Genomic DNA, 25,689 nt, shown 5'->3' with positions numbered 1-25,689 from the left:
CAAACCATCCGTTCCATGGCCGATCGCACCCCTAAACCCACAGCTCCCTCTCCTGCAGACTTGAGCGCGGCTGAGGATCACCCTCCCCCTTATGTTCCAACGGAGGAATCCCCTCTTACTGGTTCAATCCCTTCGCATCCTTCCCAGCACCTTGTCACCTCCTTCCCACCTCCTTTACCGCAACAAACTCAGCCGCAGTATGGTATATATATTATGAGGATCCCCGACATCGAAGCAGAGCGTCGAGTGAGAGAGTTTTCAAGCTTTCCGATGGCTGCACTGTTATTTCTGCTTGGATGGTCAGTAGACTAAATATTTGATATAGAGAACCCAAGTTTAACTCTTCCGAGTAGGCCATGTCCTATTCTCTGGTGCATTGGTGCGTGTTGCTATTTATCCTCGATGAACCCATTTGAACGAGCATGGGCAAAGGCTTGTTTGATTATGATGTTATTAAGTGTCCTGGTAGGCGTAATGCTAATGCTGGTGGACGTTTTACGGACAGAGTAAATATAGTATGTATCTTCCTGAACTTAATCAATGTACCAATATCATTTCTCCTGCTATCTATCGACGCTTGTGCACTGCAAATGCATATGAACTGTAATATCTTTCTATGATATAATAAAATGGTGTTCAATATAAAGAGGGAATAATTACAGGCGATATAATAGTTAAATAGTTTCAGTGTCCTCAGCTCTTCTCCTTTTCTCTCTTCTTTTTCTTCTTCAGAGTCTTGTCCTCGGATTTATCACTCTCTTTTTTCTTCAGCTTCTTCTTACTCTCCTTGCCCTCTAGTTCTGCGTCCTTTTCCTTTTCCTTTTTCGCTTTTTTCTTTTCTTTCTTCTTCTTCTCTTCCTTTTCCTGTTTTTTCTCCTTCTTCTCCTTTTTTTCTTTCCGTTTTTTTCTCGGCTTCACTGTTTCTCCACTTTCTTCGCTATCTTCTGACTTCGTTCTTTTCTTCCCGCTCTCCTCTTCCTCCTCTTCCTCCCGCTTCCTTTTTACTACAATATCGTTATCTTTGGACCTTGCCGCTAAAACTTCTCCCATGACTCTGGCTAGCTTTCCATCCTGCTCTCCTCTCGCGCCTTTTCTCGCAGTACGGCCTTCGCATGCGGCCAATAGCTCCTCATCGGTAATCTTGATGCTGTAATCTCGCTTATCGTCGTCATCTTCCTCGTTCTCCTCCAATTTTGGAGTTGAAGGACTAAAACAAACATATCAGCTAAACAATTCTCCTAGGTGGGATGGCCAAACAGATATACATACTCATTGAGTGAAACTGAGGATTTGACAAAAGTGCTGTATAGTTTGGTTCTAATAATGCTGGCAATAGTGCTGGCCTCTACTGGTTCTTGCTCTTCAGCGTCCTCACTTGCTTCTGGCGACTGGTCCCCACTTATTGTATCTGCTGGCCCATTCTTCTTTACTTTCGCACTACCACCCTTCTTCTTCACTACGATTTCCTCTCCATCTTTCTCCACCTGAATCTTACTTGTGCTCTTGTTATAAAGGTGGTCCCACCAAGCAAATCCCCAATCGGTCTCGGATCCAACACCTTTAGTATCTTGTTTCTGGGAAACTGATATTGCCTTTTTTATTCCATCTCGATTCTTGCCTAGTCCTTGTCCCCTGATTACATTGACAAAATCATTCTAAACTCCGTTGGGTAAAGACACTGAGGTGCACTTACTTTGACCAGCCGTATTTTGACAGCTGTGCTTCGGCAAATGCACTTGTTGTGAATGCGGTCATGCTATTTTTCTATTTAAGTGAAAGAGGGATGCGGAGATGTCAACGAAGAGTAAATATTTAGAGAAATGAAAATACACAGTCACGATTTTATTCTAAGGTGAATACGATTCATTAATTAATGAAAATAGCATATATAAGAAATAGAAAATAGAAAAGAGAGTAGGAAATAGAAAATAAAAAATAATAAAATAAAATATAAGGTAGGAAGCTTTTTGAAGAAAGAAAAGTGTATGCAAGGAAACAAAAATAAAAGGAAAAGAGCACAATCAAATAAAAAGGTAAGAAAGAGGCGGGTAATACACGCACACTATACACGCGCACTTAGGACAAAAAAACCACAATTTCATATTTGTATTTAATAGGCGATCACTGGCCCATCCGCAACTCGCGTCAACTCCCGTTCTCTGTCTCGTGTATAGTACATAGCTTGAAAGCTTGCGCGGCGCCGTTTATTCTCAAAGATCTGTGGATTTTCGCTCGAGTTTGTTGAAGGAGGGAGGCTTGACTCGGAAGGGATCTCCTCGTTCGCAGAGGAAAAGGCGGAAGGATGCGATGATGGTCGGTGTCTAGGTGCAGCAAGGGGGGATGAGTTTTGTAGAGGATAAGAAAAAGAGGAGATCAATCGTGGTAAAGAGCTGGACGAGGAAGATCGGGGCCGTGGAGGAGGGGCGGTATAACTATGCTCCTGCAAAGCCTCAGGTGTAGCATTGCTCTCGCTCAATTGTGAGCTTCTTCTTAGTTCTCCGGTTGCACCTTTACTTTCAACAGTAGTGCCATTTACAAGTTGAAAAGGGTGACCCTCACCCACCTTTAAAACTTCAAGATGTTGACCAAATTCTGCAGTACCTGTCACTGGCTGCTCCTCTTGTACAGCAGTCTCAAGTGTGGGCTCCGGGGGTATTACTCGTTCATAGAGAAGCATATATGGGTTTGCAAGGAACACGTCTTCAAGGGTACACCTTTCCACCTGCTCATCTGATATCCGGAACCAGCCGGGGCCACTCTCTTCTTCTTCATCCTCCTCTTCTGTATTTTCCCGTAACTTCTCTCCTCCCCGTTTCCACGACTCTGGCCGACGGCGATATGCAATATAGTGTCCAAAATTGTGCCCACCGAAATGTACAACGATGGCTTGTAACCGATATAATTCCCTACTCTTATTGGATGTCTCCTCGACAGCCTTGGGAGGAAATGCTTGGGATATAGGCGCGGTGGGAGACATGAGAAGCTCTCCTGTCGTGCAGAACGGGGTTAAATCCAAATATTCTGGAAACTCTACTTCACAGCCATTCTTGACGATCATTCCATTGCGGGCCACGGTCGATCGGTTAATATGGAGACACAAGATAGGAGGCGGCTTTGCTAGCATCACCTGTTTGGTTGCGTGCTTGCTTACAATTTTTACCAGCGGAACATCCTCGAGGTCCCCTTCTATATTTGTACGAAGCAAACTGAGCACTCGGTCGCGCCTACGAGTCACCTTGGCAAGCTTGCGCGCTTTGGCTGGTGCGAGAGAGCGAAGTTTTTCTACCTCCGAGTCAAGTCGTCGAAGAGTGGCTACCAGTGAGCATTTGCGGCAAATGACGTCGTGAAGATGTTCAACGGTGATGTAGGACTCAAAGCATTCTTCCAATGTGCACGCAGACTAAAAACGAAATTGAATTAACAAATTACTAGAACTTTATCGAAAAATTGCAGTTAAATGTTACCCTTGGTGGAAGGCTTAATTGGATATTGTCAAATGTAAAATGTCGAATTGCTTCAGTATAGCCGCATTCTACACAAGATAATCGACTTGCGAGTAATCCAATAAGAGGATTTCGCTTGAACGAATATTTTGGAACTGGGCGCTTCGTGAAGGATAGTTTCTCGTTTTTCGACTGAATTGCAAGAGTTTTCACGCATTCATGATCCAGAAGGGAGTTGATGCGGCGTGAGAGCTGGTATTCTTCTGTGCTAAGTGCAGAAGAAATGATTTGAAAGAACTCTTGTGCGTCCTAATAATAGGTATATACAGCTTACTATTAGATACAATCCATAATTTACAAGCACAATCCTATCTCACCTGCTGGCTATGGTTCAATAGCCGCCGATTGCCATTAATCAATGCAGCAACTATTTTTCGAGGCTGGAAAGCTTTTCGTTTTTTCACAGGTGTATTTAAATCTGAAAGAGAAAAAATTAGATAATCATAACCTCACTTTCTACACCAAAAAAACTCACATTTCAACGTATCGGCAAGAGCTTCTGAAACAGATATATTGGGCTGGTTTGTCGACTGCTGTGCAAGATCGTTTAGAAACGGCTTTAAGAGATTTAGGGATGCCAAGGCCTTGAAATGAAAATACAGATAAATAAATAGATAAGAGAGGCGATGATTATAAATACGAACCTGAAGAACAGAGTTCATAAAACAGCTGTTTCCAGTATTTACAAGTCCATAAACAATCGCACGATCTATTATAAAAATGTAATGATTATTCCACATTAAAAAATATATCGTCATTAATCTGCGAATAAAGAAGGTGTACCGATTTCGTTATCAGACCAATCTCGCAACAGATCTTCCACATCCTGCACATCCTGTACGTCTTTCCACTCACGAGTAGCATTTTTGGCTCCACCGCTCAAACCTGGTAATCTGCAACCCGCGGCATCAGCACAGGCAGAAATGGTGCCACTTACTGCAAATAGCCAGGAGGGACGCAAGGAGATCAAAAGAATTAGAACTGTGAAAAGAGAGCCGGTGAACTGAAGAGCAGAGAGCAAGTCGAAAGTAAAGGGTGGAGGAGTTGTTGGCATGGTTTTTTAGGTGAATATTTAGAGAAGAGATTAATAAATGAAAAAGAAAATGTGAAGCTCAATCAGATAGCGAATGGTATCAAAACGTCAAGAAGTATCTCGAGATGCGATAATTGGCGCTCAAAATTTCATGGAGGGTTGGTTGTTAGAGCTTATGACATGACGCAGGATGGAAATTGTTGTTTAGAGAGCTACCAGCTTATCCAGGGAACAGCTGAAAATATTGATTAAATATCCGAGCTATCCGCACGGACAGTTAAATGAATGATAGTGTGGCAAAGTATAAGTCAGTTCAAACTCGACCATACAAGGCACGTCACGACAAAAGGTTACAGAAGGAGATTTGGAAGGTTTCTTTTAACTGAAGCAAAAAAAAATGTCACGTTATGAAATTCACTATTTCAACCTCCATGCTCGGGTGAATAAATTAAGGCCACAAAATCTCATTTTATTTATTAATTTTTTTTTGGAAATACTAGGGAGAATTACCACGATTCATACTCGAGTATTCAAAGGTGTGATATTCTTCTACGTTATAATTTGTTATTAGGCTAACCTGGAGTTGTATAGGCTGATTATGAAGATGTGGTGATTGAGGTAGAGATGCCAGATATATTTGAACAGTAAATTCTCGGAATGGCATTCATCACTGTGTATAGGATTGGGATGATGAAGCTCCTGAGAAAAGTGAATGGCTTAATACTTTGAAGGAAGAAACACCCCTTGGTTATATCCCAGTTTTGGTGGAGCATAAGAATGGCCAGGTATAGATAGGATATTATGCGGATACGATTGCACTCTTCCCCGACTTTCATTTCTTATATTAGGAGTTCAAGTGATACCTCATTTTTTTCAGCTTCCACCGGCAAGGCTTTTTAATTACTTTCTATAGGCTTGCCGAATCTGGTGCGATAACTCGCTACGTCGTCGGCTTGGACTTATGGGCGACTTGACCTCTGAGCACGAACCAGCATACGTCGATATGATGAATGATGCATGGCAAGACCTCTGGCCTTTGTACGGTCCAATGCATCGAGATCCACGTCATCCAGGATCCTACGCAAAGGCCGACTATTTTTTCAACACTTTCCTTCCTAAACGGCTTGGATACTTGAGCCGGCAACTTGGAGAAAAGGACACTTATCTGGGTGGGGGAAGAGTATCCGTAGCCGACCTGCATATGTTTCTCTGGGTGCATCGCATTGGAAGAGTATGTGGGAAGTTCGAGATCTTTGAAAAGTATGCACCCAATGTGTTGAAGCTCTATGAACATCTCTATGATCAACAACATGTAAGGGAATATTTCAAGCCCGGAGGTAAGCACGAGAGAATCTACGCATATCCGGGGTAGAAGTTAATATTTGGAGGAAACCGTCTACTTTATCAGCTCTTTCATGAAATACAGCTGATTTGCAGATGCCAATGTAATTTAATCTCATAAAGGGGAATCGGAGAATCTATATTTTAGAGCTATTTAAACAAAGATTGGCTTTCAGTTTCAGATCCATATCCTGCAACCCTGAATAGCTGGCGTTTCATTTAACCGCAAATAGAAAAACAAAGAACGTTGTTCTAGAATACTAACTTATTCTCCAATAATATAAACCGTCGCCAAGGTGTGCCACTCGCTGATTGTTTTGCACATTTGCTCCTTATTCACAAAAAACATGCCACCACTGCCCGAAACAGCAGCAGCGACGGTTCCTGGTGATGAGGCACCGGCTCATGATCCACCAGAGGGCAGTAAACCCGCCACCATTTCGGATGTTCCAACCAATTCAGTCCATCCCTCGTATTTAGGAGCTAGAGCGAAGGTTTCCCAGGCATTTGCTCATTATGCCATTATCGTCATCGGTTTTCTAAGTACACAACGAGAAATTCTCTATTTTTCGATTATGGTCTAATAATTGTTTACACCTCAAAAAAAGTATTTCGACTGGTTCTCAATCTTGGAACTATTGATCAGTATGTCGACGATACAAAACAAGGATTTTATAAAGGATGCGCAGTCTTGGAGACCACCGCCTCGAACGTGATTTCGTATCCGCACTTTGCGGTCGATGGGGTAAATCACGCCATGATACAGTCGGTGTTATTTACGCTCTCCGAGGTGCGTAAAGCACTCAATTTGGCGTTGACGGCTGCCTCTGCCACTATATCCTGGTTTATAAATTTTTATTGGGGAACGTACAAATGCCTACTTGTGCTTGTGGTACACGGTGCAGTGGATGTGTTGGCAGATGCGGTCACTGCGCTGAACCAGTTTCTAAACAGCACGCTGAGCGGGATCGTACAAAACATTAATACAGACATTGGCAATGCTAACAAACAGATTAATGCAGCTTTCGGAGGAATTTCGGGCGTCCTTAACACTCTCAACATTCCCGTCAACATCCCCACCGTCAATATCCCCTCCGTCGCGCAATTGCAGGGCGTCACCCTCCCCTCCGACGTTGAGCCGGCTCTACGCAATCTTTCGAATACCTTCCCCGCACTTAACCAGATCGATGCTACAATTGATCGCCTAGTTAACACCCCTTTTGCGCAGGTGCAGCAGCTCATCAATGCGTCTTTCGATAAAGCAATGCAGTTCAATGCGACCCCCTTTCCCGTTCCCCCAATGCAGCAGGTGACTTTCTGTCGCGATACACTTAATCTTGACGTGCTTGATGGAATAGGCAACGACTTGAAGAAAGCAATCTACATCGGCATCGGTGTGCTCTGTGGACTTGTCATTTTGCTCATCTTGGCAAATGGGGTATTTCTGTACTACCAGCACTCAAAGTTTATGGCACGTGTTGACCGATGGCACATGCGCACTCCTCGACTCAACACTCGTGATGATATCCTTGAAATATACTATTGTTTAAGGCACCCTTACTTGGAGGGGATCCTCTACCGTACTGGCGGGTGGTTTGGAAAGCCCGTGAGTAGAGATCGCTCTCTATGGCGTTGGTTTTGGCACTATGTGCTTCATCCTCCGGCATTGATATGCCTTGGCATTGGGGTTTTGGGTATCCTTGCCGTGTATCTTCAAATTGCTTTCATCGAATCGACTCGCTATGCTTGGCGGGATCCTGCTCGTCAAGCCCTTGGCAATTTAACACGGCAAGTGATTGCAGAAATGAATGCAAAACTGAACACTACATCCCGCCAATTTTCCGAGGGGAGTAATGGTGTTATAATTTCTTTCGAAAATCGGCTTAATCAGGATGCGTTAGGATGGGTTGATCTCACGACCACCACACTTAATGGCACCCTTAATGGAGTTATGGATGAACTATCACAGACTCTCAATACGGTTTTCGGCACTGTGCCTCCTATTCTTAATGCTGTGAAGGAAGTGCTCAATTGCTTGCTTGTGAACAAAATTCGCGGCATTCAGGCGGCACTTACCTGGATCCACGAGCATGTTCATGTGTCTCTTCCACGGGTCCCGGAAAATGTTTTTATGCTTAGCCAGCAGCGAGCAGAAGATGTTGTAAATCAAGCGATGGCACCGTTCCTTGGTGCTTCCACCTCACCCGATACGACGAACACAGTTCCTGTCCCCGAAGGATCGGTGGATCGGATGATTGACCGGTACGAAAAATATATCCTCTCAGAATTGCCTCTCTACTGGACATTCGTTGGTATATATGGCGTCATTGTTCTCTTCGGCCTAATTGGCGTCTTGTATCTTCGAACCCATGGGCCGCCGAAAGAGGTGAGGTCGCCCAGTGATAAGGAGAAGCCTGCTCGAAATGACATCTAGAAGACTTTCACTGCAGATTTTTCATTTATTTTCCTTCACTTAATAGCTACACCCTTAATATCTCATATTCTACACGTGTTGTAAGCTATACCTAGTTTGTCTTTTGCTTTATTATTTATTATCGTGCCCATTTCAATGATAGAACAGGGTCAGACTTATTAAATATCTTTGTAAAGTTAGAAATTTCTTTATACACGTCGGAAATGGAGAATATCAATTCACGTCCTCTCAGATATCTCAAAATTTCTCCCGGATATATTTTTAATTTCCTAATTATGTAACTGAGTTTTTAAGTGGTAGGTTTCTAAAATGTTCTCCCTTGGCGATGCTAGCATCTCTACGCTTTTCCATTAGCCACTTGGGATGAGTTTTCAAAAACTGTTAATGACTCGCACACTAATGACTCGGCCACGCTATGAAATACATTATTTTCCAATTCATGCCAGGGTAAGCATCAATTTTGTCGAAATTAATTGCACGAAATATTCACTTGAAATGCTGGAATAGGCAGACTTGCCACGACTAATGCTTGAGTACAGACAAGTAAGAAGCTTGAATTTATTCTTGCTCTTTTCGTAGCTAATGCATGCTGAAAAATAAACACTTATTGTATAGGCCGATTATATTAACGTGTTTGTTGATGTAAGCGCACGTCCGAAAATTCCTTGTTCAACTAATAGTAATGGTGTGGTTAACTTAAGGATTATCGAGGACCAAATGCGACAAGAAAATGGCTCGATGACGAAAAAATCAAAACACCCTTGGGTCACCTTCCCGTACTTGTAGAAAAGGGAGCGGATGGAAAGGTTATAATTTCTTGTATTTATAAGATTGTCCCTTTACTGACCTCCTGAAAATACTTTAGGAGTTCAAGCGAGTATTTTCTCCTCCAACTCAATGAGCCATACTCTACTAAATCCTACATATTAGACTATCAGAGACGGGCGCAATTAATCGCTACCTCGCCTGTCAACTTGGCCTTATGGGAAATACTTCGGATGCCCGTGAGGTTGCTTACGTGGACATGATAAACGAGAGTTGGCAGGAGTTCTCCCCTGCGTACGGACAAATGCATCGTAATCCGCGCCACCCTGGTCCCGGAGACAATGCGGACCACTTCTTTAACGCGTTTGTCCCTGAGCGATTGTATTATCTTAACAGATTATTGGGCGATAAGTCTCGGTTTCTGGATGGTGGCCGTACTTCCATCGCTGACTTAAATGCGCTAATATGGGTGCATAATATTGGCGAAGTATGTGGAAGACATGATATATTTGAAAAACATGCACCGAATGTGCTGAAATTATATGAATCACTAATGGGCGAACCGCATCTAAGAGAATACTACAAACCGGGAGGGAAACGTGAGGGTATTTATAAGTATCCCGAGTGATGGGAGTCATTATACTCTAATTGCGAGGCAAGTACAAACCTAAACTATTGGAAAAAATATCATGAAGCGGATTCTATGTTCCGTTGCCCCTTTCGCTTAAGGTTTGTCTACTAGGAAGATACCTTGTATTGATATCGTTTCCCAGATTATATTTGCATAAAAAGAAATTTCTGTATTAGATACTGAGAAGTGTGGACAACTGCAGAAGTTGCCTATTCTCCATTTATTTTAATCTATAAGAGGATAGTGAAAAGAACCAACCGTTATTCAAAATAAAACACTTTTGTGACAGCTTGCGAGAAGATGGGTCCTTCTGCATTTGTAGATTATTATTAAGAGAAAGAATAGAGAGATATAGTTGTGAGAAAAATCAAAGCGTCATATATTCTCGATGATGACCAATACATTTCATCTAAAAACTATTGGCGTCCACCCGCTCCGCGACCAGCCCCTCCCATAAATTGCCTTGCCATATTCATTAACTCGGGATTACTCATTAGGTCCTCCATTGAAGGAGTACGACCGGAACGCATATATTGTTCGGCCATTTGAGCCATCTGGGGATTTCCTAGTATATCATTCATAGCTCCTGACTGCATCATTTGTTGGGCCATTTGCATCAATGCAGGGTTGTTCATCAGCGAGGCAAAATCAAATCCTCCAGGACCTCCTGCACCGCCGAACGGAGAAGCGGCTTCGGCTTCACGTGTAGTCGATGGAGAGGTAGAAGAAGGGAGCTTGGAGCGCGCCGTCTGAAGGGATTGCTTCATTGCAGAGTTGTTAGGATCCAGCTCAAGACCTTTCTCATAAGCATTAACAGCTTCCTCATAATTGCTAAGACAATAGTGTGCATGTCTATGTCCCGTTACGAAATACACCATTAGTTTAGTCAAAAGTGTAACGCTTGCAATGTAGAAACTCACCCTAATCGACTGTAAGCCTTGCTATATTTGGGATCAATTTCCAAAGCTTTTTCCGAATCTTCAACCGCCCTTTGGTAATCGCCTTGTTGGCTGTATGCGGCAGCACTAAAAGCGAAACAAATATTATTCAATGGTAATCTTTTGGAGAAGATGTAAAATTATTACCGATTCGCATAGTATACAGCGTTATTGCCATCAATAGCAATCGCCTCTGAATATAATTTGATGGCTTCAGGATAGTTGCGCTCTGTAACCTTCTTGTTACCAGCCGCCTTGAGTTCTTCAGCTTTTTTCTTCTCTTCTTCGCTCAAAGCTGGAGGCGCTGCCTTCTCCTATGGCTCCGTTAGTATGAAATAGACACTGGCAAGATATGTCATTACTAAAATTGCTTACATTTGACTCTAAAATAGGCCAATAATTAATACATTAATATCCATTAAGTATAGATATAACTAAGAAGTAATTAAGATTTTACCCGTCGTCAAGGTATTAGCAGATGATTCAGCGGGCGTCTAGATAGTAAGATAATACGATGAGCAGCTTTTACTCCAATCAATTATCATGGCATACTTACACTTTTAAGCTTACTCTGAGTCTTAAGGAAAACATCGAAAATCGTGAGCAGTGTAGCCGGCTTGGTTGAATACAATTTTTGTTGCTCGGGATCCTCGATATTCACCCCGAAAGTTTCACCGATACACTGCATGGCCACTACAATGCATAGAGATCTAGACACTCAAATTCATCGAAATCAGAAATTCATTACTCTTTACCTTCCATGCTCTCGGTGTCATCAGCTTTGATGGTGCCATCTTGGCACGATTTTTGGAGAAATTCCAAGATTGAAAACGCGAGATGTTTCTTTTTTTCGTCCATTTTAAGAAGTGATGTATTAATGTATAATACTGTTGACCAAGATTTTGTTCCTTGTGCTTCTATTCAAAAGATGTGTGGCGCAGTATATACTATGATCTTACCTATTGTTACCTGGATATTCACGTGCAGTGAATAAAGATGGATAATAAAGGAGATTCCAGAAAGAACCAGGCAGAAAGCATATTACAACTAATGGCTTATTCATTCAATCGATTTTTTCACAGTGGACTTAAGCCGTTTATTGATCGGATCGTATTTATTTAAGCTGTTAGTATGCATTGCTACCTCTGTACACTGTACTGGATACACCCGAAGTAGTGGAGACGATATAGTTCTACAGATTTGGATAGTAAATTCCTTAAAGCCAAGTAGTATCTTCATATTTTTAACTTATAGACTTTATTAAAGAATAAATGTCACAATTAATGCTGCTGTTGATGTCTTAGGAAATTCTTAAAATATCTTTATTTATATAATATAGAGTAAACGATATATCCTATGCTATATTCTCGCCTTAAGATTTCAGTAAACGGAGTGAGGAATAAATGACAAATAGAAATGAGTTTATCTATGGGAGTATTGCAGTGGGGAATTGTACTGGGCTATATAGATGGGCTGGAGAGGATCAAGCGGCTGGCCATTTTACGTTCGCGGACCCTCACGCTGAACGCCACTTGTTCCTGGGCGATCTCCGTTGGACACTCTGGGAGAGGAATTAGCTTGATCTCTTTGCCGATTAAACTCAGCGACGATTGCATCAATATCCTCTTCCGATTCGGAGCTTGGTAAATTAGCGCTAGAATCACTAGGTGGCCTAGGGCGATTAGGACGTCGGACTCGGGTAAAACTATCTGCAAATTCCTCTAAGTTTTGCCCCCTCGTTATCTCTTGTGACGTTTCGTAATCAGGAGGCCGAGGATTAATGTCTTCAATATCCATGCCCTGCTCTCGACCTGGATAAGGGGGAGGGGGGCCCTCCTTGGGAGGCCCACTGCTGGGCAAATCCTCCGACTTAGTGGGACCTCCTGGCAACTTGGGGCGTGGCTTGCCATTTTCATTGTTACTTGCCTGACCGTTGGATTCGCTGTTTGAAGTGCTGGATTCGCTGTTTGAAGCGCTGGATTCGCTGTTTGGAGCGCTAGATTCGCTGTTTGGAGCACTCGATTCCCCATTCGGTCCACGATTACTCGGATTCCTCTGTGGACGGGGATTAGTGCCTATACAGTTTCCTCTTTTGTCCAATGCGATTCCGCCAGATCGCTTACAGGCCTGTTCACCAGCTTCGACGATTTCATCATAAACCTGCTTCTCTATTTGAGGATCGATTTCCTTTGCAGCTTCAGAGCCTATCTCTTTTATAACCTGCTTATATACCTGACGGTTCTCCGCCTTTAAAGTATCTAGCGTTTGTTTAATCGTACTCTTGCCCACTCGCTCGCCTATTTGACTTAAGCTTTTTCCGGTGCTTTTTATTAATTCTTGGTCTAGCTGCTTAACGATCTGTTGTCCCGCAGCCTTTTGAGCAACTTGGCTTCCCGCTCCCACCGGTATACTCGAAATGGCTAAATTGATATAATCTTCGTCGGTCCAGTTCTTGTTTTTGTCAATTCCCGCCCACTTTTTAATTTGAATCCCGAGAGCGGCGCCGGCTCCTGCTCCGAAGGCAGATCCAGCAGGACCCCCGACCGATCCAACTGTTCCCCCCGCGACACTTAAGATGGAATCTATGCTTTTAGCAAGGTATTGGGGTATTTTCTTTGGATCGCCCCATTCAACCCGAATACTGTCATCCAACTTTTCTATCTTCACATCATCTGGAGTCCATTCTGGCTCACTACTTGGCGATTCAGGGGGTGGAGAGTTCTTGGGAGGGAGACGTCGTTTGTAATATTGACGAAGATGTGCTGATGCCCCTATATGTGGGACTTCTTGCCTAATTGATGCGCAAGCAACATAGGATGTAGCAAACAAGAATAATGCGATCGTAATATATTTCATCCTGACTGTTTGTGGAAATCTCATGCTAATAAATCATCTTTAAATAAAGGTAGGGGGGTTATATACTCATTAAAAATGTGCTTATCAATTGTTGTGCAATATTGGATTACTATTTAAAATAATACTTGTTTAGAAATGTGAAGAGTTGCAATTTTCAAGCATTTTCTATTGGAAATGCAAAAAATGAAATAGGTAGAACCAAAGAAAAGGAGAGGCAACTCCAACTTTACAGCCCTCGTGACTAATTGTTCTAATAAGAGAGAATTCCAAATCGTTTTGTAGAGGGAGCACAATGCAAAGAGCGATATAATTTGTTCCTGGTTTACTCGATTTCTTCTATCTAATGTTTCCATTAGGAAACTTTATGGGTGTAAACGATTCGGGTTACCCTGCAGAGTATCCTTGAATAGAAAGACCTATTAATTTGGGCAATGCCAGAAAAACAGACAGAATCAAAAAAGGATTATGAGCTTTGATTGGTCAAACCATACGGATAAAAATCTCTAGAATTATAGCGGAAGCGTTGAGAACTAATAACTCTGCGAGCATCCATTCTAGAGCTTTCGTTTTTAGTGCCATCGTTTCACAGTCACTTGTAGTAGTTTTCTAAAAACTGTCATCAAAACTTATCTTAATAATACACTTACTCTGTTGCGGGACGAACCACTCGAGCATACTTTACATATATCACATCTAAATTTTCCTTAGCTGATTTGATATCAATTTTTATCTTTTAATTATTTTTGTCATTTTTTACATAATATTAGATTAAATCTTTTACCATTACATCATTAAATCATAAATGGTTCTATGGCTCCTTATCAAAATTGCTAAATTTATTAAGTCTACCAAAAAGAACCTCTACGCATTCTAATTTTTACCTTGATATTTACTTTATTAATAATATTTTATATAGCTCAATACTTACCGTATTGCTTACCATAATACTTACCTTAAGTCCTACTCTAAACCACTATAATCTAGATTTGCTGTTTGCATTTTTACCCGCTTTTGAACCCCCTAGTACTTTATTTAACAGGATTGGGAGGTTTTGCTCACTAGCATAATGAACCTATTTCCTCTGAGGTTATCAACTCTAGCTCCAAGATCTATATTTTATACTAAAAATTTCTTCCAAAAAGACAGTCTCCAGTGTAAGCAAATTATGCACTTAAACCTTCGAAAAAATGATAGCCAAAAGATCCACAGGAGACTGCCAACTCTAAATAGTATTCGAAAACAATCAGGTCAATTTACTTTATCAAGTTAAAATATAATAGTTCTATGTTTTCACTTCCAAATCAATTCTATTTATTATGTTTTTCTTATAATAGAGCACATGAACTGACATTATTTCCCGTTTGCACACTTGATATCAACGTAGTATTAATAAATACCCTCGAGAGATAAAATAGATATAAAACAAGGAAGACAAGTAAAAAAAGAAAATTTTATTTATTCTGATTTATTTCTGATTATTTCTGTCAAAATCAATAGCTGAGCTTCCGATGAGCACTGGTTAGAACTGTTTTATCCTTATGACCTCCTAGCTCTTCTTATCACTCACTTATACTTCAATTATTTACTCGCTATTATCCCTTTCATGTCACTGGGCACTCCTTTTTACCTATATCATTTCCTATTGTATTTCATTTTAGAAGTAATATGAATACAGGGAACTCTTGCAACCATGGTTTGAATACTATAGCAAAACTCATATATCCATAAGAAGCACGTTATTCAGTGCAGAACTTGGGACAAAGCTTCCAACACTATAGTACGCAAAGCAAACCGAGCTGTATCGGTATATTTGGCCTGTGATAGTCCTGAACTCTTTTCTGTTCTCAGAACCTGACATATTAATACATTTCTGAATTTTTGGAATAATCCCAAAGGGTATATGGATTGGCTTTGAGTCGATATAGACTGTATTCGCCATTATTGTATGTTTTGAGTTTATTCGCAATATTATTAGTAAATACTATAGTGATTGAAATCAAGGGGGTCGGATAAGAGCCCATAGAAAAAATCTTCAGAAATGATCAGAGTGCCAGACCAACTGCAGTTACCACAAAGACCATAAGCGACCCGAAAACCAAGAAACTAGCCGCTCCCCATACAGGCCATACAGCTACGACGAAAAGTATAAATCCAACCAATCCCAATAGTGAAGATATCTGTACCCATGGCTTAATTGTTCGTTCGGAGCGCCAGTTCAGGATCCGGTTTTTGTTCATGCCTTGGAAAATTGTGAGGTAGAAAAATATTCCAAAGAGGCCAACGAAAGAATACGCAGCGAGAACTAATGGAAGGCTAATTGAAAATATAGACATTAGCGCTCGTCATTCAAATTAACTCTTCTGAAGTTGGAAGTTACAGGTTTACGCGATCATCTTCCGATTTCACTACAACACGCCACACGTCAAAAAAATGGAGTAATCCTCCAGTAATGACTAACTGTGGAAGGGAAGATTGGAATCGTTGAATTCTGGTACGAGGCTGTGTGGGCCTGCTAGAAGATTGGGTGGAGGCTCCGGATCGTGGGGCAATAGAGCCTGCTGTTCTCTGACGCATTCCTTCCATCTTTATACGTTATCATTATCCATTATTCTCTAATACATCAATTTTGGCCACATTTCCGAATAAGCCATAAGCAGTCATATAAAAACAAGGCTCAACCTCCTTGATCTTTACTTTAATATTGCACGAAAAGAAAATATGCTGTTAAGATCTGCACGCCCTAAATTACGCTCTCTTAGATTCCATTTATCACGCACTGTCACTATCTCTGCCAGTGAACCCCTACCTCAAAATTATCACTATGATGTCATTGTCATTGGAGGGGGCCATGCTGGATCCGAAGCTTGCGCAGCTGCAGCCAGAACCGGAGCAAACACACTTCTACTTACAACACGATTCGACACAATAGGCGAAATGTCATGTAATCCTTCGTTCGGCGGTGTTGGGAAAGGTGTTTTGGTGAGAGAGATTGATGCAATGGATGGCTTATGCGGAAGAATTTCGGATTTAAGTGGAATCCAATTCAGAGTGCTAAATAGGTCGAAGGGTGCTGCAGTTTGGGTATAATGATAGAATTAGCATAGCTAGGATGTGGATTATTGAAAATTGATCATGTCAATATAAAACAGGGACCGAGAGCACAGATTGATCGAAAGCTATACAAGAAACATATGCAGGAACACCTATCAGCATATCCAAATCTTACCATTAAAGCGGGGAGCGTAGAGGATATTCTCATACGCCATGAGGAAAATTTCTCACCAATGCAAGTCTATGGAAATATTCAGGGCGTACGACTAGGTAATAAACTAAAAAAACCAGCCCATCAGCTATCGCTTGTATTGAATATCATTCCCCTTTTTATGTAGATTCAGGAGAGGTTATATATGCACCAAAGGTAGTCATCACTACTGGCACATTTTTACGGGGTGAAATCCATATTGGTATGACGGCTTACCCAGCTGGGCGAATCGGGGAGGCTGCTTCAGTTGGACTCTCCCATTCACTTAAACTTGCTGGATTTCGATTAGGCCGTTTAAAGACTGGTACTCCACCGCGTCTTGATGGGCGTACCATTAACTATAAGAATTTGGTCCCGCAGGAGGGTGATATGCCTGCTTCTCCTTTTTCATATATGCATGACACGGTCCCTTATAATCATCAACAAATCTTATGCCACCAGACTCGAACAACCCCGGAGACACACAAAATAATTATCGATAACCTAGACAAAACTATACATATTCGAGAAACAGTCAAGGGACCTAGATATTGTCCGTCAATTGAGTCAAAGGTTATTCGATTTAAAGATAAACAGGGACATATTATCTGGTTAGAACCTGAGGGTAATTTATTCAGGTTTAAGATTTTTACTCCTTTTTTTCATTTGAGAGCTGAATCTATTTTACTGACTAGGCCTGGATACTCACGTTGTCTATCCCAACGGGATTTCAACCACCCTTCCTGAAGAAATACAACTTCAAATGCTCCGCACCATCCCCGGCCTTGAAGAGGTTACCATGCTCCGCCCTGGCTATGGAGTCGAGTACGACCATGTAGATCCACGTGAACTTCGACCCACTCTTGAAACACGACGAATTCGTGGACTTTTCCTCGCAGGACAAATCAATGGCACCACAGGATACGAAGAGGCCGCCGCTCAGGGCATCCTTGCTGGAATGAATGCTGGATTGTGCGCCAAAGGAAAATCACCGCTGATTCTTAACCGCTCCGATGCATACCTAGGCGTGCTGATCGACGACCTGGTTACCCGTGGGGTGGAAGAACCATACCGTGTGTTTACTTCCAGATCCGAATATCGCCTTACAATCAGAGCCGACAATGCCGATTTACGCCTGACAAGAAAAGCCCGTGAGGCTGGTACGGTGGGTGATCATCGCTGGAAAATATATGAAGAGACGGAAGCACAGATGCGTCGATGTTCAGATCTGTTGGAAAACACCGTTCTTTCTCCCCCGGTGTGGCAACGGCACGGCATCCAGGTTAGACAGGATGGAGCTCGTCGTTCTGCAATGGACCTCTTACGCTTGCCATTTGTGACTATTAAGATGCTGGAAAATGTAATCCCGGAACTAAAAGAGATTCCAGCCAATATCAAAGAACGCCTTGCTATTGAAGGATTCTACAGAGCGTATTTGACTCGTCAAGAGGCGGAGGTAGCAGCATTCAGAAGGGATGAAGAGATTTTGCTACCGGAAGACTTGAATTACGACCTTATTCACAATCTATCTGCGGAAGTGCGCGAGAAGCTCAAAACTGCACGGCCAGCAACGCTTGGTGCGGCAAAGCGAATGGACGGTATGACGCCGACTAGTGTACTTGTATTGATGAAGCATTTGAGAAGAAGGGAACGCGAGGAGCGAGAGATGCCATAGAGTTTTGTACTATTTATTTTGAATGATAGTCCTGAAGATATCCTTTAATAGAACAGCGATTCGCTATTTCATTTTTGGAGGCAAATAGGTTTCGAGAGGAGTTGATATTTTCTTCTCAGCTCGCCCTCGTGAATTACTTGTCACACAAATGCGAGAAAGGTGTCGATATTTTCACTCTGTTACAAAGGGAAAATTTTGTGCTAGGGTGGCTTGGAACAGTGAAGCTCACGAATGGTGGTTTCATAAGAGACGGGAGGTAGAGTAAAAAGGGGACATAACGTTAGCTCTACTCTCGTCCGAAACATCTATCTACTCTCTTTCAAACTATTCTGGCGATTTCAATCTTTTATATGGGTGTTTTATTCCTTCCTTCTTCAATACTTTTCTTTCAGCGTGTCTAAACTTGTAATTATTGTTATTATCTAAATCTATTCCATAACTAGTATCCATGGCTGCTGCCATAAATTCGCAGAGCCAGGAGTCTTCTCCTCTTGTAGCACGTGATCCCTCGCCTGCTGATGATCAACTGCCACCTCCACCATCGCCTTCATTACAACCTACTCTTGACCAGGCGGAGGAAAAGCAAGGCGATGGCATGTTGACACTATCTGAATTTATAAAGGATAGTGGGACACTGCCAACAATAGATGATGAGAAGGAAAAGGAACAATTCGATGATGTGAGGATCAAAGAACTGAATCCATCCTTGGTTGGAGGAGTCGCTGAGGAAGAAAACGAAGTCGAGAAACCTAGGATCGCACGGGGGAAATCAAGTAATAGATTAAGGAGTAAAGGACCATATGCCATTTTAAGAATTGAACGAGACTATTCAAGGGGCGATTATACCCGATTCAAGCAGTTCTTTCCTTCAGAGCTTGAAGGACGGGTAATACTAGTTTCCTGACCATTCTGATCCAAACATATATGCTTATCCGGCATGTTTATGTGCTTCACAGGTATCAGGCGAGCAGTTCGAGCGCACCATGACAACCATCAATAGCATTTTAGAGAGTGCTGAAGGATTGGCACCAAATTGTTGTGATAATCTTTTGGCCTGTTTAACTATTTACATTTCGTCATTATTTCTTCCTTCTCATTTTCAAAGAGTGAGTGAATAATTTGTTCACCAACGTTCAGTAGAATTTTTGCTGATCTCAAATAATCCACTAGTGTATGCGACAGTTGAGCAAGTTTATCGAAGAGGAGAACAAGAACGTTTATAATCCGATAGGGATAAATCTAAAAGATCCAACTCTTTGCGCCTTTTTATTCGTAAGCTTTCATTTCGCTTTTGCTCCTACCATTGCGGTTTCTTTATCAAAAAATGGCTAATCATTGTATATCTGTTTGCGTTATCTTAGATCGAAATGGAGCTTTACTAATGATAATTTTTCCCCCCTCTAAAAATTACTTACATTGTTGAACATTCCTTTTCTCTTTCGAGTTTATTGTCGCCTATTTATATTAGTACCATATGTGTAAAAGCGCTCATTTTACTTCTCAATTTTCATTCTCTTTTGTGTTTTATGCAATTCTTCATTGCTATCAATGGCTTTTCTTTTCTTACTACAAGTTGGTGCATTTCACAATATATAAAATCCTGCCCTCGACAAAAGATGCTCGTGACGTGTCGAATTTCTGTCCAGAAGGAAAAAAACGCGAATGCATCTCGTTTTAATAGCGAGAATCACAAAAGAAAAAGATGCGGTCATCACTGTTTGGGCTACTGTATTTGGTGGCCTACTGTCTCAATGTCTTTGTGCTTGGCAAGTCAACGACAGGTGACCGAGTTTTAATCGTGCTTGATGATTTAGAGTCGAGAAATAATTACTCTAATTTATGGAGATCGCTACAAGGTAAAATCTGAATTTTTGACTATCGAAGCTTGAGGATATAGCGGTTAAAATCTTGGGTCTATGCTATAGAAAGGAGCTTTAAGCTACAGTTCAAGGCAGCTGATGACGCTTCGTTAGAGGTTACGGTGCCTCAGGAGCGTATATTCGATCATGCCATCATTTTCGCGCCTAAATCTAAGAGTAGGCTTCTTCTCCACCTGAAGGGTCCTTTTTTTAGAATTTCTAATATTAATGGTCGACTGTTTTATTTAGCTCTTTGGAATAAGGCCGGGGCCGTAAAATTAGTTGACTTTGTTAAATTAGGTGGTAATCTTTTGATAGGCGCTGACCCAAGCTTAACAGAACAACTACGTGACTTTGCACGCGAATTTGAAATCGAATTTGATGAGCGGGACACATGGGCTATCGATCACGCAGGATATGATCCCCGTTTGGATGAAGGAAAGCATCAAACCTTAGTTTCTAACCATTTCGGTCCTAATGCACATACGATCCTTGGAGCGGATGTCATTTCGGGGCCGCCTGTGCTATACAAAGGGATAGCCCATGGTCTTGGGCAGGGAACACTATTGAGCCCTATCTTGGTCGCTGGAAGAACTGCATATTCGGCTGAGGTTAAAGATGAGCCGGTGGAAGATGATGTTTGGTTGACCGGCAATGGGGTGAAGCTCGTGAGCGCAATGCAGGCTAGGAATTCCGCACGAATTACATTTGCAGGCTCTCTCGATCTCTTCTCGGATCGCTTCTGGAAATCCAAAGCGAGCCATTATGCCGCCGATTCTGCTTTATTCGATAAACAATACAATATGAATATTAGCGAGTCTGTCGTCGAGCATGAGCAGTCTGGGAATGCAGAGTTCGTGAAGGAGCTGACGAGGTGGACGTTCCAAGAGAAGGGAGTCTTGAAAATTTCGCAGGTTCATCACCATAAAACTGAAGAAACTGAGCAACTAAGCATGTATCGGATGAAGGATAATATAGTATGTGCTCATTCCATTTACTTTCATCGGCATTTGAAATAATCGCTTTTCCCATTAATATAGACTTATACCATTGATATCTCCGAGTATGTAAACGATGCGTGGGTGCCTTTCAATGTAACTGATGTACAATTGGAGGTTCGAATGCTCGACCCATATATCCGTACTACTCTTCGTCCTCTCTCTCCAGTCACAAATGAAAAGGGCGATAAAGCATTGCGTTATTCGATGCAGCTTCAGCTTCCCGACGTTTATGGAGTATTTACTTTCCTTGTCAACTACAAGCGTCCCGCACTGACCTATCTTGAGCATCGCGATGTGGTGACGATCCGTCACTTCAGACACAGTGAATACCCAAGATTTTTGAGTATGGCCTATCCATATTATGCCTCGGCTGCAAGCATGGGTGTAGGATTCCTTGTCTTCTCAGCAGTTTGGCTAGGGAGCTGGGGGCGAGAGGGATGGAAAGTCAAGAAAGCAAAATAAATAACAAAATTAAAACCAAGCTTTTCTCCCTTATTTTTTTTTCACTTTGTGTTTTGGTATTTTTTTTTTTTTGAATACAATTCTTTTATTTATCGAGTAAACCGAATTCAAACGTGACTTACTTTCGTGCAAAATAAATAGCAAACGTGACTAGCTCTATCCGAGAAGCATTTTGCAAACACATAATGAACAAAAGAGCCAGTAAAACCGAGGGCGTTGATGCAGCGCTACACTCCACCACAGTTTATTCTATATTTGAGCGGCGTATTGAGTTTCGCGAATGTACTCGACCTGACACAACCATGGAGGCTCTGCGGGCAAAGTATAAACCCATTAACGAAATATCCACTCTGCATGAAGGTCAAAAGGCGAGGAGAGGACAGGAAAAGAATAATAAGCCCTCAGAGAGCCCTCAAAAGAGCAGCAATGGAGGTAATTGTTATATGAAAGCTGCATGCTGTGATCCCTTCTGAAACTCGACTTTATCGCAATATAGAATATGATGTCGATGAATATGGTTTTGTCACATCAAAAAGAATGCTTTTCCCGCGCTCAAGACTCAGTCCCCACTGGAGTAACATCTCTCCGGTTGGCCCTGGGCTCCGCAATCTCGGTCAAACGAGCTATCTTAATGCGGTATTACAATGCTTAGTGTATACAGCTCCATTAGCGAATTATCTGCTCCTGCGAGAACATCGCCAGCTATGTACGTATTATTCATTTCCTACCTGGTGCTGATGTTTGTGATATCTATATATAATATTATCTAGGTCCTCTCGCGGGAAAACCTGATTTCTGCATTCTTTGTTTTCTACAAACCCACGTAGTCGCTTGCTTCAAGAGGGGTGAGAGTCGCTATTATCTTGAACCAACAGAGCTAGTAGCACAGATTAAAAGTAAGTATTTGCCCTCCCTGACTTTCCCTACTTTTTATTTTTGATCAGTCGTCTAATTATTCTGACGAGGGAATAGACCTTGCACAAGATTTTCAGCGTGGTCGCGAGGAAGATGCCTATACCTTCCTTCAGTGTGTTATTAATGCAGCACAACGAAGTTGCTTGCTACAAGAAAGCAGAAAGTGTGTATATGTGTATTTGATTATAACTTTGTTATTAAATTTCTATTTTATTCGTTGCCATTAGAGTGATAGATCCAAATTTGCAAGAGACTACGCTCATTCACCAGCTCTTCGGTCTTCACACACTTCATCGTACTACGTGCATTCATTGCAAGACCCACGTCTCCGCATTTAGTTCCCAATTTTCACTCTCACTCCCAATCGTTGGCGCAAGCAAACTTGCCCAGGCATTGAGAAACTACTTTGTTAAAGGGAAAAAAGTGAGCATCCCTAAGTGCGAAAAATGCCTTCAAGAGCGACAGGGGGAGGAACTTTTGTCATTACACAAGGCCCCGATGGTCCTAGCGGTGCATTTACAGCGATTCTCGGCAGAGGGTGAGGGAAAAGTTGAAAAGAAGATCACCTTCGATGAATCTATTGAATTGACCAACCATTTGACACAAAGCAAGGTATGATCTCACCACATTTCGTAGGAGTGATCTGTCCATCATTAATTCTCAACCATTCTCTCATCATAGACACCGCTCCAGTATCGACTTAACGCGGTACTTACCCATCAAGGAGCGTCGCCTCGGCTCGGTCATTATGCCTGCTACATCAAGAGTTCAGGTGATGTGTGGTACAACATGGATGACGAGAACGTGCGGCAAGTGGGGTTGAAGAGTGTTCTTGAAGACAAGGGAGCATATATCTTGTTCTACGTGATCGAAGAAGAGAAACCTAAATCTAAAACTAAAAACCAAGAAAAGAGAAAGAAAAATAAGGTGGCTGAAGTTGTCGAAGAGGAGCACAAAGAGGAGGAAGAGACTCAATTAAGCGAAGAAGGCCAGGGCGATTCTGAGCAAAAGAGCATGCAGACAGACTCTCCTGTTTCCGAAAATGTCAATAAACCTCGCTCTCTTTTGCATTCTATAGAGCCCAAATCTTCCGGCCAACCTTCGACAAAGCATGAAGTAAAGAGCGGAGGCGTCGAAGTGGCTTGGAACGACAATCTCGACAAGAAGAAACAAGCTCTGAATGAGGTGATTGAGCGCGAGGCCAACGTGGCGTCTAGCTTTGCAGCCGTGGAAGAGGCGACTACCTCGGCTCGGGCAGATAAGCAATATGGGTCGTTGGTAGGACAGTGGGACGAGGGAGACGTAGGAGAACCAGTGGTACAAGAGAGAGAGAAAGTTTTGGCGAAGATGAAGGAGCGACGGAAACGACCGTCCGATTGGGATGCAGAATATGATCGAGGTAAACAAAAGAAGGTGCGGCAGAAGGGGAAAACAATGGTGGATAAGATGCTGAGTGGTGAGATGACCCATAATCCTTTCCAAAAAACCTACGACAAAGAAAAGAAATGGAAACACTGAATTTAGAGGGTGATGGATAACTTGACAAAACAAAAAATGTATTTATGGATTGTTTTGCTACTATTTTATCGCGTGTATATCTTTACATTTTCCTGTTTATTTACAATTTTTATTTTACTTTAATCTCAAAACCTCCATTTAATTTATCACATTAAATAAACACTTGTAACCAACGTTAAAGCGAGGCCAATGTCATGAAATTTCTCGCGGGACTCCTCTTAGAGTACCTGAGCGCTCACTTCCCTTTAAGGAAGCGGCTGCTCTTTGCGGTACCCCGGATCGCTTCTCCAAGCACTCCTTCAAGCTTGCCCTGTCAACTCCAGATACTAGAGGTATCGGCTTCCCGCCTGCCCATGCAGATCGCCATAAATTCCCATTCTTCACTTGAGGTATACTGTTCAGTAGCCGTTGGTAGAGTCGCCGCCTCTGTCGCTGGGTGAAACCGCTTTCTGAATGAGATGAATGTAGCCAACGATCGAACCATGTTTTCTCACGATGAGTGCACTCCCACCAATTAACTCTAATGCCTCTCAATATATCTTCTTCCGTATTGTCACTCTCACGAGGTGTCGCAGCTAATCCCACACTAGCTTTCTTTTCCAACTCCTGCATTACCGCAATTGGGACTGGTGCCTTCACCACTTTCATGTTTTTTGACCAATTTCTCCACGAAATATTTGCGACTCTTCGCAAATGAAGCGGCCTCCCGTCCCTAGCCTCTGGCATCACGGGGTCGACATGCTTCACCTGTGGGGTCAACAAAGCTCTTAACTCTTGGGAAATAGCAGGGGGAGCGGTACGCGGAGAGTGGGGAATCAATGGCTCAGGACGAGTAGAGGAGGGAGAGGAAAGGAAAGGTCGAAGCAGCGCATGGCGAATTTTTCCGCGTCGACCGTAGGCTAGCTCGAGAATGCGGAGAGCGGCTGTCGGATCGGCGGGATTGTTGGCTCGCTCTAGTTGGTGAAGGAGCTAATACGGAAAGAAAAAATTGAACAAGATGTAACCAAATAAATCTGTAATCACCTACACGCCGTGTTTCTGCCATACGGTATTGAATACGATCGCCGTCCTCACATTTCTTGTATTTGCGAAAGCCCTCGCGGGCGCGTTTAACAATATAAATCCTTTCAGAGGAAGATTAGGAACATTGATGGGTGGAGTGGTGAAATGATACTCACCTACTGCGATCGTCAAAAAACTTGGTTGCTTCCTTCAGAATACTGCGGTAGAGTGAGAGAACTTTCTCGCGGTGAGGAGGGGGTATCATTTCGTTTATCTTGAGGGTGGCAAATATTTAAGGAAAGTTCAGAGACTACCCAAAAAAAAATGTCAACACATACTGTGCCACATAATTATTGTAATATAATATGTGGTGCAGAAAGTTAACCAAAGTTTTAAAGTGCAAATTTCTCCTTGCTATGAATTATATTTAGTAGAGGAATAAAGGAATATTTAGTAAAATCACTTTGATCACTCTCTTTGAATATTAAAGTGATCATTGGTTATGAAGCTTAAAT

General features: G+C 42.2%; 15 protein-coding genes across 15 annotated transcripts; 9 read left to right on the top strand and 6 right to left on the bottom strand.

Moving 5' to 3' along the window:
* Positions 1-15: 15 nt before the first annotated feature.
* On the top strand, positions 16-510 carry VTP21DRAFT_2534 (uncharacterized protein; the record flags this gene model as incomplete). Its single annotated transcript, XM_069392737.1, has 2 exons — positions 16-299; positions 354-510. 2 exons carry the CDS (start codon positions 16-18, stop codon positions 508-510), a joined length of 441 nt encoding a protein of 146 aa, XP_069250422.1.
* A 183-nt stretch (positions 511-693) lies between these two features.
* VTP21DRAFT_2533 (uncharacterized protein) lies at positions 694-1,755 on the bottom strand (the record flags this gene model as incomplete). Its single annotated transcript, XM_069392736.1, has 3 exons — positions 694-1,207; positions 1,270-1,632; positions 1,694-1,755. The coding sequence occupies 3 exons, from the start codon at positions 1,753-1,755 to the stop codon at positions 694-696; spliced, it is 939 nt and encodes a 312-aa protein (XP_069250421.1).
* A 355-nt stretch (positions 1,756-2,110) lies between these two features.
* On the bottom strand, positions 2,111-4,557 carry VTP21DRAFT_2532 (uncharacterized protein; the record flags this gene model as incomplete). The annotated part of the gene is made up of 6 exons (XM_069392735.1): positions 2,111-3,400; positions 3,465-3,752; positions 3,821-3,921; positions 3,979-4,087; positions 4,148-4,212; positions 4,287-4,557. The coding sequence occupies 6 exons, from the start codon at positions 4,555-4,557 to the stop codon at positions 2,111-2,113; spliced, it is 2,124 nt and encodes a 707-aa protein (XP_069250420.1).
* A 376-nt stretch (positions 4,558-4,933) lies between these two features.
* VTP21DRAFT_2531 (uncharacterized protein) lies at positions 4,934-5,396 on the top strand (the record flags this gene model as incomplete). Its single annotated transcript, XM_069392734.1, has 5 exons — positions 4,934-4,975; positions 5,037-5,072; positions 5,128-5,154; positions 5,217-5,321; positions 5,385-5,396. 5 exons carry the CDS (start codon positions 4,934-4,936, stop codon positions 5,394-5,396), a joined length of 222 nt encoding a protein of 73 aa, XP_069250419.1.
* Positions 5,397-5,497: 101 nt separating this feature from the next.
* VTP21DRAFT_2530 (uncharacterized protein) lies at positions 5,498-5,908 on the top strand (the record flags this gene model as incomplete). The annotated part of the gene is made up of 1 exon (XM_069392733.1): positions 5,498-5,908. The coding sequence occupies one exon, from the start codon at positions 5,498-5,500 to the stop codon at positions 5,906-5,908; it is 411 nt and encodes a 136-aa protein (XP_069250418.1).
* A 316-nt stretch (positions 5,909-6,224) lies between these two features.
* On the top strand, positions 6,225-8,311 carry VTP21DRAFT_2529 (uncharacterized protein; the record flags this gene model as incomplete). Its single annotated transcript, XM_069392731.1, has 2 exons — positions 6,225-6,420; positions 6,486-8,311. 2 exons carry the CDS (start codon positions 6,225-6,227, stop codon positions 8,309-8,311), a joined length of 2,022 nt encoding a protein of 673 aa, XP_069250417.1.
* Positions 8,312-8,695: 384 nt separating this feature from the next.
* Positions 8,696-9,704, top strand: VTP21DRAFT_2528 (uncharacterized protein; the record flags this gene model as incomplete). The annotated part of the gene is made up of 6 exons (XM_069392730.1): positions 8,696-8,758; positions 8,819-8,854; positions 8,927-8,953; positions 9,013-9,117; positions 9,177-9,184; positions 9,242-9,704. 6 exons carry the CDS (start codon positions 8,696-8,698, stop codon positions 9,702-9,704), a joined length of 702 nt encoding a protein of 233 aa, XP_069250416.1.
* Positions 9,705-10,123: 419 nt separating this feature from the next.
* VTP21DRAFT_2527 (uncharacterized protein) lies at positions 10,124-11,503 on the bottom strand (the record flags this gene model as incomplete). Its single annotated transcript, XM_069392729.1, has 7 exons — positions 10,124-10,559; positions 10,628-10,732; positions 10,793-10,959; positions 11,021-11,028; positions 11,103-11,139; positions 11,202-11,338; positions 11,401-11,503. The coding sequence occupies 7 exons, from the start codon at positions 11,501-11,503 to the stop codon at positions 10,124-10,126; spliced, it is 993 nt and encodes a 330-aa protein (XP_069250415.1).
* Positions 11,504-12,145: 642 nt separating this feature from the next.
* Positions 12,146-13,501, bottom strand: VTP21DRAFT_2526 (uncharacterized protein; the record flags this gene model as incomplete). Its single annotated transcript, XM_069392728.1, has 1 exon — positions 12,146-13,501. One exon carries the CDS (start codon positions 13,499-13,501, stop codon positions 12,146-12,148), a length of 1,356 nt encoding a protein of 451 aa, XP_069250414.1.
* Positions 13,502-15,543: 2,042 nt separating this feature from the next.
* VTP21DRAFT_2525 (uncharacterized protein) lies at positions 15,544-16,084 on the bottom strand (the record flags this gene model as incomplete). The annotated part of the gene is made up of 2 exons (XM_069392727.1): positions 15,544-15,814; positions 15,879-16,084. The coding sequence occupies 2 exons, from the start codon at positions 16,082-16,084 to the stop codon at positions 15,544-15,546; spliced, it is 477 nt and encodes a 158-aa protein (XP_069250413.1).
* A 135-nt stretch (positions 16,085-16,219) lies between these two features.
* On the top strand, positions 16,220-18,417 carry VTP21DRAFT_2524 (uncharacterized protein; the record flags this gene model as incomplete). The annotated part of the gene is made up of 4 exons (XM_069392726.1): positions 16,220-16,582; positions 16,651-16,822; positions 16,891-17,367; positions 17,438-18,417. 4 exons carry the CDS (start codon positions 16,220-16,222, stop codon positions 18,415-18,417), a joined length of 1,992 nt encoding a protein of 663 aa, XP_069250412.1.
* A 448-nt stretch (positions 18,418-18,865) lies between these two features.
* On the top strand, positions 18,866-19,799 carry VTP21DRAFT_2523 (uncharacterized protein; the record flags this gene model as incomplete). Its single annotated transcript, XM_069392725.1, has 4 exons — positions 18,866-19,303; positions 19,374-19,523; positions 19,588-19,689; positions 19,779-19,799. The coding sequence occupies 4 exons, from the start codon at positions 18,866-18,868 to the stop codon at positions 19,797-19,799; spliced, it is 711 nt and encodes a 236-aa protein (XP_069250411.1).
* A 320-nt stretch (positions 19,800-20,119) lies between these two features.
* On the top strand, positions 20,120-21,739 carry VTP21DRAFT_2522 (uncharacterized protein; the record flags this gene model as incomplete). Its single annotated transcript, XM_069392724.1, has 4 exons — positions 20,120-20,273; positions 20,343-20,453; positions 20,526-21,253; positions 21,317-21,739. 4 exons carry the CDS (start codon positions 20,120-20,122, stop codon positions 21,737-21,739), a joined length of 1,416 nt encoding a protein of 471 aa, XP_069250410.1.
* A 185-nt stretch (positions 21,740-21,924) lies between these two features.
* VTP21DRAFT_2521 (uncharacterized protein) lies at positions 21,925-24,172 on the top strand (the record flags this gene model as incomplete). Its single annotated transcript, XM_069392723.1, has 6 exons — positions 21,925-22,171; positions 22,236-22,445; positions 22,510-22,635; positions 22,712-22,817; positions 22,882-23,266; positions 23,336-24,172. The coding sequence occupies 6 exons, from the start codon at positions 21,925-21,927 to the stop codon at positions 24,170-24,172; spliced, it is 1,911 nt and encodes a 636-aa protein (XP_069250409.1).
* A 192-nt stretch (positions 24,173-24,364) lies between these two features.
* On the bottom strand, positions 24,365-25,439 carry VTP21DRAFT_2520 (uncharacterized protein; the record flags this gene model as incomplete). Its single annotated transcript, XM_069392722.1, has 3 exons — positions 24,365-25,141; positions 25,200-25,296; positions 25,351-25,439. The coding sequence occupies 3 exons, from the start codon at positions 25,437-25,439 to the stop codon at positions 24,365-24,367; spliced, it is 963 nt and encodes a 320-aa protein (XP_069250408.1).
* Between the last annotated feature and the right edge of the window lie 250 nt (positions 25,440-25,689).

Source organism: Calcarisporiella thermophila, assembly GCF_041956535.1.
Source record: "Calcarisporiella thermophila strain CBS 279.70 unplaced genomic scaffold VTP21scaffold_14, whole genome shotgun sequence".
In the NCBI taxonomy this organism is placed as follows: domain Eukaryota; kingdom Fungi; phylum Calcarisporiellomycota; class Calcarisporiellomycetes; order Calcarisporiellales; family Calcarisporiellaceae; genus Calcarisporiella; species Calcarisporiella thermophila.
Note: the sequence above shows the minus strand (reverse complement) of the source record. Positions and strands in the feature narration are given on the sequence as shown.